Genomic DNA, 10,138 nt, shown 5'->3' on the forward strand with positions numbered 1-10,138 from the left:
AGGCTAACGTTCCTCCTCAAGCTAACGTTCCTCCTCAGGCTAAACGCTGAATCAGCTGAATGGAAACTTTCATGTGTCTCTGTTTTCACTGTTTTTGTGTTTTAGTGTTTCATGTTTGCAATTGAGCTGCTGATGGAAGCAAGAAACATTTCAGATCTGTCTGACAAAGTATCATCAATCCAGACAGAGTGAGACCTCTCCTTCCTCCCTCTTCATGTCCTATCTGTGTGACCTCAACTAACAGGAAGTTGATGACATTTAGAAACAGCACTTCCTCTTCTGTCCATGAACAGAAACAAGAGAAATCTGTTAGATGAAACCAGTAACACCCCGCCACAGTAAAACACCCCGCCACAGTAAAACACCCCGCCACAGTAAAACACCCTAACCCCGCCACAGTAAAACACCCTAACCCCACCACAGTAAAACACCCCGCCACAGTAAAACACACTAACCCCGCCACAGTAAAACACCCCGCCACAGTAAAACACACTAACCCCGCCACAGTAAAACACCCCGCCACAGTAAAACACACTAACCCCGCCACAGCAAAACACCCCGCCACAGTAAAACACCCTAACCCCACCACAGTAAAACACCCCGCCACAGTAAAACACACTAACCCCGCCACAGCAAAACACCCCGCCACAGTAAAACACCCTAACCCCACCACAGTAAAACACCCCGCCACAGTAAAACACCCTGCCACCTTCCTTCTGTCCTTCCTTCCCTTCCTCCCTCCTACCTTCTTCCTTCCTTTCCTTCCTCCTCCTTCCTTCCTTTCTTCCCTCCCTCCCTCCCTCCTACCTTCTTCCCTCCTTTCCTCCCTCCCTTCTTTCCTTTGTCCTTCTTTCTTTCCTTCTTTCCTCCCTCCTGTCCGTCCTTCCTCCCTCCTACCTTCCTTCCTTCTGTCCTTCCTTCCCTTCCTCCCTTCCTTCTGTCCTTCCTTCCTTCCCTTCCTCCCTCCTACCTTCTTCCCTCCCTCCCTTCTTTCCTTTGTCCTTCTTTCTTTCCTTCTTTCCTCCCTCCTGTCCGTCCTCCTCCTTCCTTTCCTTCCTTCTTCCTTTCCTTCCTCCTTCTTCTTCCTCCTCCTTCCTTTCCTTCCTTGACTTGATAACAACAGGAGGGTTAAACATGTTTTTAATGTGAAAGTCGGTCAAACATCTGAACCCTGAAAGTTTAATGAGCTGCAGTCTGACCTCGATTACACTGGGAACACCTTCTATCTCTCCTTCCATGTGTCCTTCATCCCTTTCTTCCTTCTATCTCTCCTTCCATGTGTCCTTCCTTCCTTCATCCCTTTCTTCCTTCTATCTCTCCTTCCATGTGTCCTTCATCCCTTTCTTCCTTCCATCTCTCCTTCCATGTGTCCTTCCTTCCTTCATTCTGTCCGTCCTTCCTTCCTTCTTTTTAATGATCCGGTCCACATGAGATCATATTGGTGTTTGTGGCTCTTAAATGAAGATGAGTTTAACTCCTCTGCTCTAACGGTTCCTTTATAAACTCCACAAAGCTCATTTTACCTTTAAATACATTTACATCATTATTATATATTTATATTATATATTATATTATATTATATTATATATTATATTTAATGTCTGAGGTAAAGCAGGACCGGATGTTGTGTGATAGTAGAGAATAATTAACACTGAGTAATAAACAGTGAATAATTAACAGTTATGTTTTGGTGACGTCTCAAACTGCGAAGGAGGAAACATGTGTTAGCATGTAGCTTAGCCGGTCAGTTAACGCGTTTAACGGAACTTTATCTTCCCGGTAAACGTCGCAAAGTGACGTTTCCCCGGTTACTAATCTACCGGGAGTCTTTAACGGTAACCTAACGTTTCAACCGAGCTGCCGTTTTCCTCCCAGCTTCAGTTTTTGTCTCGTTTTCGCGTTTTTAGCAGAAATAAAACTCATCGGTATCTTCAAGGACTTTATTGTGAAGGGCCCGGAGGACTTCCCGCCCTGAGCAGCTGGGCTCTTCTTCTTCTTCTTCTTCTTCTGCGTCTTAACGGGAGAAAGTTAAACTCACCTGAGTCTACCTGCCGCAGCAGCCGGTCCAGCAGCGCGTGCGGCCGCAGCGAGCCCACCGCCACCAGCACCGAGTAGTCCGGAGCCGGTAACCGGGAAGCACCGGGAGGAGAACCGGGAGAAGAAGAAGACCCGGGACCTCCGCCCCGCTCCGTTACTGCCGCCATGATAGACGGTCCTCTGATGACGTCACAGACAGACACACACACACACACACACACACACACACACACACACACAGACCAATCAGAGGACCGTGGTGCGTTCAGGTGCTGCCAACGTGACAAAAAAAAGATTCACTCAAGTTTTCTTTTTTTTTTCTCCTAAAAATTAAATTTAATCATTTTAAAATACTTTGATGTTTTTTTCTTTAAACTAAATTATTTTACTTTTACTTTTATGTAAAATAAAAAATAATAAAATGTTTGTTGTTTAAACATATTTAAGTTTATAATCATGATTCAGTTGTTATAACTCAGCTGTTCTTCTTCTACACTGAATGAATGTTTGATCCATAGAAACAGAAATTAACTTCAAACATAATTTAAACATTTATTTAAACCCAAAAATAAACTTTAACGTTGTAACCTCTCTACTCCAACCGGTGGAGGCAGATGTTCTCCCACTCTGAGTCTGGTTCTGAGGGTTCTACCTGTTAAAAGATGTTCTCCCACTCTGAGTCTGGTTCTGAGGGTTCTTCCTGTTAAAAGATGTTCTCCCACTCTGAGTCTGGTTCTGAGGGTTCTTCCTGTTAAAAGATGTTCTCCCACTCTGAGTCTGGTTCTGAGGGTTCTTCCTGTTAAAAGATGTTCTCCCACTCTGAGTCTGGTTCTGAGGGTTCTTCCTGTTAAAAGATGTTCTCCCACTCTGAGTCTGGTTCTGAGGGTTAGGGCTCTATGTGGAAAGAGCCTTCACATGACTCTGTTGTGATTTGGAGCTTTATAAATAAAGATTGATTGATGAGTCACATTAAATCTGAAACTGAAAGTATATAAATGTGTTTAAACAGAAAAGTCTTCATCAGTGAAACTCTGAGAATATTATGTACATTTATTCAGCATCTGATCAAAGTGGAGCTTTAATTCTTATATAATGCTGGATGGTTTAATGATAATAATGTTAATTAATAATTATATTTTATTATTTATCTGTCAGCTAAATACAGTTTAATGTTTGCTCTGAAGGAGAAGTACAGTTTTATATTTATTAAATGTTTAAACGAGTCTTTTGTTAATCTGTCAGAATAATAACAGTATTTATTTATTCTCACTTTAATATAATTATTTACTTTTATACATAATAATGTTACTATATGTTTACTACTGTTTTTATTGCTTGTGTATTTCTTATTTATTGTTCTTTATTCTTTTTATTGATGCTTTTTTAATGTTTTCCATTTTGCTGCTGCACTAATAAAGGAATATATGAGATTGTCGTTTTTCCGTCTCTGTCTTTGAGCACCTGAAGGCAGCAAAGCCAGCATGGCGGCTCCTCAGTCCGATAACATGCCTGGTAACCAGTCCGGTGTGTTGCCCGGTAACCAGCCCGGTGACAGACCCGCTAACCAGTCCGGTAACATGCCCGGTAACCAGTCCGGTGTGTTGCCCGGTAACCAGCCCGGTGACAGACCCGCTAACCAGTCCGGTGTCTTGCCCGGTAACCAGTCCGCTAACAGACCCGGTAACCAGTCCGGTAACAGACCCGGTAAGCAGTCCGGTAACCAGTCCGGTCTGTTGCCCGGTAACCGGCCAGGTAAACTTCCCGGTAGATGTTCCTTCTTCGTGGAGAAGAAGAACCGCTTCTGTAAGATGATCGTCGGAAAAGGGAAAACTTTCTGCGGAGAGCATTCTACCGTGGTGAGTTCAGGGACACCGTGGTGAGTTCAGGGACACCATGGTGAGTTCAGGGACACCGTGGTGAGTTCAGGGACACCATTCTACCGTGGTGAGTTCAGGGACACCGTAGTGAGTTCAGGGACACCATTCTACCGTGGTGAGTTCAGGGACACCATTCTACCGTGGTGAGTTCAGGAACACCGTAGTGAGTTCAGGGACACCATGGTGAGTTCAGGGACACCGTGGTGAGTTCAGGGACACCATTCTACCATGGTGAGTTCAGGGACACCGTGGTGAGTTCAGGGACACCGTAGTGAGTTCAGGGACACCGTGGTGAGTTCAGGGACACCGTACTGAGTTCAGGGACACCATGGTGAGTTCAGGGACACCGTAGTGAGTTCAGGGACACCGTGGTGAGTTCAGGGACACCATTCTACCGTGGTGAGTTCAGGGACACCATTCTACCATGGTGAGTTCAGGGACACCATGGTGAGTTCAGGGACACCATTCTACCGTGGTGAGTTCAGGGACACCGTGGTGAGTTCAGGGACACAGTGGTGAGTTCAGGGACACCGTGGTGAGTTCAGGGACACCGTGGTGAGTTCAGGGACACCAATGACTGATCGATACTTCTGATCAGGATTAAACGCCACCTGTGGATGTGACGTCACTTCCTGTCTGTGTTTCAGGAGGAAGGAAGCGGCAGCAGGAGGATCGTCTGTCCACTCGACCCCAAACAGTGAGTCACCCATCAATCATGATATTGATCTCTGACATGTTGGTTATTGATCATCTTGTTGCTGATCGCTGGTGTATTGATCTCACAGACTGTATATAAGAAACAGACGTAACATCCGTGACGTCACCCATTGGTTTGTGGACTGCTGCTCGGAAGCCAATAGTTTCTAATCTAGGCAGCGCCATCTTGAAAATTTCAGGTGCATGCTGGGAAAAATAAAAACACGGATTCTACTTATATGGGCATGAGGCGGGGCCATGGGACGGAGCGGGGAGGTTGCTATGGTTACGAGGGCTGGATCTCGAGGACATTGGTCAATCAACCTGTCAATCAGGACGTAGCCACGCCCTAATGCATACCCTGCTTTATCGTCACATATAAAATCAGGGAGGCCAAAATGTCCCAAATGAACATCATACTGCATTGAAGAAGGCTTTAAACTAGCGATTGAGACCATAAACACATTTTGAAAACGTTTACTGAGGTTAGAAATCAAGTGAGAAGTTGGTGAATTCTCCATTGACTTGTATAGAGACGGTCGCCCCCTGGTGGCCTTTTGATAGAATGCAGCTCTAAGTTACTTCTCCATTGACTTGTATAGAGACGGTCGCCCCCTGGTGGCCTTTTGATAGAATGCAGCTCTAAGTTACTTCCTGGTTGGACTCAGAGGATAGGTATTCCCCGCCTGATTGATCTCTGTGCTGGTTATTGATTGGTGTATTGATGTATTAATGTATTGATCATGTGATCATGTGATCGGTGTATTGATCATGTGATCATGTGATCTGTGTGCAGCACTGTGAGTGAAGACAAACTGGAGAAGCATCTGAAGAAGTGTAACTCCAGAGAGAAACCCAAACCTGTGAGTCACAGCTTCACCTGAGAATACACACCTTACACACTCATCCATTAACCTGAGTGTGTGTGTGTGTGTGTCTGTGTGTGTGTGTGTGTGTGTGTGTGTGTGTGTGTGTCTCTGTGTGTGTGTGTGTGTGTGTCTGTGTGTCTGTGTGTGTGTGTGTGTGTGTGTCTGTGTGTGTGTGTGTGTATCTCTGTGTGTGTGTGTGTGTGTGTGTGTGTGTGTGTCTCTGTGTGTGTGTGTCTCTGTGTGTGTGTGTCTGTGTGTGTGTGTGTGTGTCTGTGTGTGTGTGTGTGTGTGTCTGTGTGTCTGTGTGTGTGTGTGTGTGTGTGTGTCTCTGTGTGTGTGTGTCTCTGTGTGTGTGTGTCTGTGTGTGTGTGTGTGTGTCTGTGTGTGTGTGTGTGTGTGTGTGTGTGTGTGTGTGTGTGTGTGTGTGTGTGTGTGTGTGTGTGTAGGTTTATTTTGTAGAAAACATAAACGCTGGATCAGCTGATGGAGACGCGACGCTCCAACAGGTAACAACTCTCCTTCTACAGGTAACCATGACAACGGAGATCCTGCTGATACTGATACCTGTGTGTGTGTGTGTGTGTGTGTGTGTGTGTGTGTGTGTGTGTGTGTGTGTGTGTGTGTGTGTGTCTCAGGTGTGTCTCTCTGAGCGCAGCAGGACACAGTTACAGTCTCTGGTGGACAAACTGAAGTCTGCAATGACAGGTGAGCTCTTACCTGTAGAGTCTGACTGCTGATGACATCACTGTTGTTGCTGATGACATCACTGTTGTTGCTGATGACATCACTGTTGTAGCTGATGACATCACGGTTGTTGCTGATGACATCACTGTTGTAGCTGATGACATCACTGTTGTTGCTGATGACATCACGGTTGTTGCTGATGACATCACGGTTGTAGCTGATAACATCACTGTTGTTGCAGGACTGCAGTGTGACGTCGAGGACAGCATCCTGTCTCACCCCGCCCTCCAACAGGAACTCAACAATCCAAAGAACGGAGACTCCGCCCTCAAACACCTGAAGCAACAGGTACACACACACACACACACACACACACACACACACACACACACACACACACACACACACACACACACACAGACACACACACACACACACAGAAACAGGTAGCTGGTACCTGGTAGGGTCTCCCATGGCAAACAGGCCCCAAAGACCCCAATGATGGAAAACATAAATGGAACCACGTGTCCCCTGCCCAGACGTGTGGTCACCGGCCCCCCTGGAGCCAGGCCTGGTGGCCCATGGGGCCCGGCCGGGCACAGCCCGAAGAGGCAACGTGGGACCCCCTTCCCGTAGATTCACCACCCGTATGAGGGGCCAAAGGGGTCGGTGCGCTGTGAGCTGGGCAGCAGCAGAAGGCGGGGACCCTGGCGGTCCGACCCTCGGCTGCAGAAGCTAGCTCTAGGGACGTGGAACGTCACCTCTCTGGTGGGGAAGGAGCCTGAGCTGGTGGTCGGCCTCACCTCGACGCACAGCAAGGGCTCTGGAACCAGTCTGGAACCAGTCTGGAACCAGTCTGGAACCAGTCTCCTCCAGAGGGGGAGGAGACTGGAGTTGCCACTGGTGAGGGGCGCCGGGCAGGGGGGGCAATACTTATTGCCCCCCGGCTTGGTGGCTGTATGTTGGAGTTTACCCCGGTAGACGAGAGGGTAGCCTGCCTCCGCCTTCGGGTGGGGGGGCGGATCCTGACTGTTGTTTGTGACTATGGTCCAAACAGCAGCTCAGAGTATCCACCCTTCTTGGACTCCTTGGAGGGGGGGCTGGAGAGTCTCCCTCTGGGGATTCCCTCGTTCTGCTGGGGGACTTCAGAGAGAGTTTCAACTCCCACCTCCGGGAGAGCTTCGACCGTGTACCGGGGGAGGCGGGGGTCATCGAGTCCGAGTGCCTGTACAGAGAGACGCCTCTGTACGGTAACACACAGAAACACACCTGAACACACCGTCTCACCTGTCAGGTGTCTCCAGTCCTCTCTCTTAGGTCACATGGAGGCGCTGGGGCTGCTGGGACGCGGGCGGAGCTTCGTGGAGTTCGGAGCGGGTCGAGGAAAACTGTCTCACTGGATCCACGAAGCCCTGAAGACCTGCGAGCAGCCGAAGACCTGCGACGACCTGCAGCTGCTGCTAGTGGAGCGCTGCAGCACTCGCTTCAAGGTACGACATCATAACTCCAAACTAACTAAACTAACAGTGTGTTAGAGTAATCAGATTACCTTTTAACCAAGATCTTGTATTGATGATGATGTCAGGGAGCATGGGGCTCAAACAGTGACTCAGCGGTTACAACGTAATGCTGGAATGGAGCTCGTGACCTTTCAAAATAAAGCTCCTCATAACAAACTAACCTGGTTGTGTTTCAGGTTGACGGGAAACATCAGGACCCTGGAGTCGAGTTCGTGAGGCTTCAGGTCGACATTCAACATCTGGATCTAAGTAAGAGACAAACATCTGCAGACGGCTGTTACCAGGGTTACAGACGTCAGCTGACACGTGTTACCAGGGTTACAGACGGTCAGCTGACACGTGTCACATGTTACCGGGGTTACAGACGTCAGCTGACACGTGTCACATGTTACCAGGGTTACAGACGGTCAGCTGACACGTGTCACATGTTACCAGGGTTACAGACGTCAGCTGACACGTGTCACATGTTACCAGGGTTACAGACGTCAGCTGACACGTGTCACATGTTACCAGGGTTACAGACGTCAGCTGACACGTGTCACATGTTACCAGGGTTACAGACGTCAGCTGACACGTGTTACATGTTACCAGGGTTACAGACGTCAGCTGACACGTGTCACATGTTTCAGACGTCAGCTGACACGTGTCACATGTTTCAGGTAGAGTTCCTCAGCTCAGACAGAAGAAGCTGCCGCTGGTCGGAGTCGGGAAACATTTGTGTGGAGCAGCGACAGGTGAGACTGATGCAGCCGATCAATAATCAATCAATAAGTTGTTCGTACAGACGTTAGATCACGATTCATCGGATCAATCAGAACTTCTTCGTTAATAAACTTGATTTTATTTCACATTTTGTTAATTTTACAAAGAACAGAACATGAAAGCTCATGTAGGTCATAAATGATAATAATAACACAGTCAGCGTTTCCATGACAACAATCAGAATAAAAACCTCCGCTGAGGCTCGACATCTTTCAGCTTCTAAATAAACTAATACTGAGTCAGGATTTATTATATTTCACAGTCGTCCAGGTAAATATGTAATAAACACTGTTCAGGTTCAATCAGGAGATAAAAGATCCTGAACACGTTCAGCCTGCAGCTCAGTGTGAGACCTTACAGTCTGAATTACTGTTTGTTTATTCAAAGTGTAAAGATACAGAGAGACAGAGAGACAGACAGTCGTCCCTGTCTTTAATAGATTGATGATGTAATACCAGTTTATAATCATTAAACTGTTTGTGTCTCAGATCTCGCTCTGCGCTGCTTGTTAGAAACACCAGAACCCCGAGAGACTGAACCGCCCCCCAAACGCCTCAGACCCTCAGAACCAGCAGCAGGAGACCGTCCCAGTCCTGATCCCAATCCTGGTCCCGGTCCGGTTCAGGGTCCCGGTCCCGGTCCGGTTCAGGGTCCCGGTCCCGGTCGAGTTCAGGGTCTGGCGGTGGCTCTCTGCTGTCACCACCGCTGTGACTGGCAGCACTACGTAGGTCAGCAGTTCTTCCTGCAGCGAGGACTCGGAGCCGAGGAGTTCTCCGCTTTCTGTCGGATGTCCAGCTGGGCCACATGTGGACTCAGACCGACCAATCCGGACCCTCGGTCTGAGGATCCGACCGAAGAAGAGCACGAACCGGCCGAGGAGACGGACGCAGTGAACGGGTAGGTGTTCGATCTGGAGCTTTAGATCAGCTGTTTGTGCTCTTTGCTAACGTTAGCGCTTAAAGCTAGCATCATTAAAGCTAGCATCATTAAAGCTAGCGTCATTAAAGCTAGCATCATTAAAGCTAGCATCATTAGCGCTAGCATCATTAAAGCTAGCATCATTAACGCTAGCGTCATTAAAGCTAGCGTCATTAAAGCTAGCATCATTAGCGCTAGCATCATTAAAGCTAGCATCATGTTTGTTGAGCAGGAAGTGAAATGACTCGTGTCCTCCGCAGCTTCCTGTCGGCTGATGAGCGGCAGCGTCTCGGACGTCTCTGCAAACGTCTCATCGACTGCGGCAGAATTCACTTCCTGCAGAGACACGGCTTCACCGGCAGCCTGACGCGTTACATCACCAGTGACATCACACTGGAGAACGTCCTGCTGACCGCCGTCCCCTCGTCTGTCCCCTCGTCTGTCCCCACATCTGTCCCCTCCCTCTGACTCCACATCTGTCCCCTCCGTCTGTCCCCGCCGTCTGACTCCTCATCTGTCCCCTCATCTGTCCCCTCCGTCTGACTCCACATCTGTCCCCTCAGTCTTACTCCACATCTGTCCCCACATCTGTCCCCTCCGTCTGACTCCACATCTGTCCCCTCGGTCTGACTCCACATCTGTCCCCACATCTGTCCCCTCCGTCTGACTCCACATCTGTCCCCGCCGTCTGACTCCTCATCTGTCCCCACATCTGTCCCTTCCTTCTGACTCCTCATCTGTCCCCTCATCTGTCCCCTCCGTCTGACTCCACATC

The 10,138-nt window shown here is 48.4% G+C and overlaps 2 protein-coding genes across 2 annotated transcripts in view; one reads left to right on the forward strand and one right to left on the reverse strand.

Moving 5' to 3' along the window:
• LOC128362392 (microtubule-associated protein 1B-like) overlaps nucleotides 1-2,210 on the reverse strand; it is a 13,280-nt gene extending 11,070 nt beyond the window's left edge. The window contains 1 exon segment of the mRNA XM_053323133.1: nucleotides 2,039-2,210. Coding sequence (XP_053179108.1) covers nucleotides 2,039-2,204 — 166 coding nt within the window. The 5' untranslated portion in view covers nucleotides 2,205-2,210.
• Nucleotides 2,211-3,518: 1,308 nt separating this feature from the next.
• Nucleotides 3,519-9,831, forward strand: trmt13 (tRNA methyltransferase 13 homolog). Its single transcript, XM_053323106.1, has 11 exons — nucleotides 3,519-3,893; nucleotides 4,562-4,611; nucleotides 5,407-5,473; nucleotides 5,926-5,985; nucleotides 6,115-6,184; nucleotides 6,405-6,511; nucleotides 7,468-7,653; nucleotides 7,860-7,932; nucleotides 8,343-8,417; nucleotides 8,934-9,342; nucleotides 9,624-9,831. Exons 1-11 carry the CDS (start codon nucleotides 3,519-3,521, stop codon nucleotides 9,829-9,831), a joined length of 1,680 nt encoding a protein of 559 aa, XP_053179081.1.
• The last annotated feature ends 307 nt before the right edge of the window (nucleotides 9,832-10,138 follow it).

The sequence above is a fragment of the Scomber japonicus genome, chromosome 7 (assembly GCF_027409825.1).
Source record: "Scomber japonicus isolate fScoJap1 chromosome 7, fScoJap1.pri, whole genome shotgun sequence".
NCBI lineage: Eukaryota > Metazoa > Chordata > Actinopteri > Scombriformes > Scombridae > Scomber > Scomber japonicus.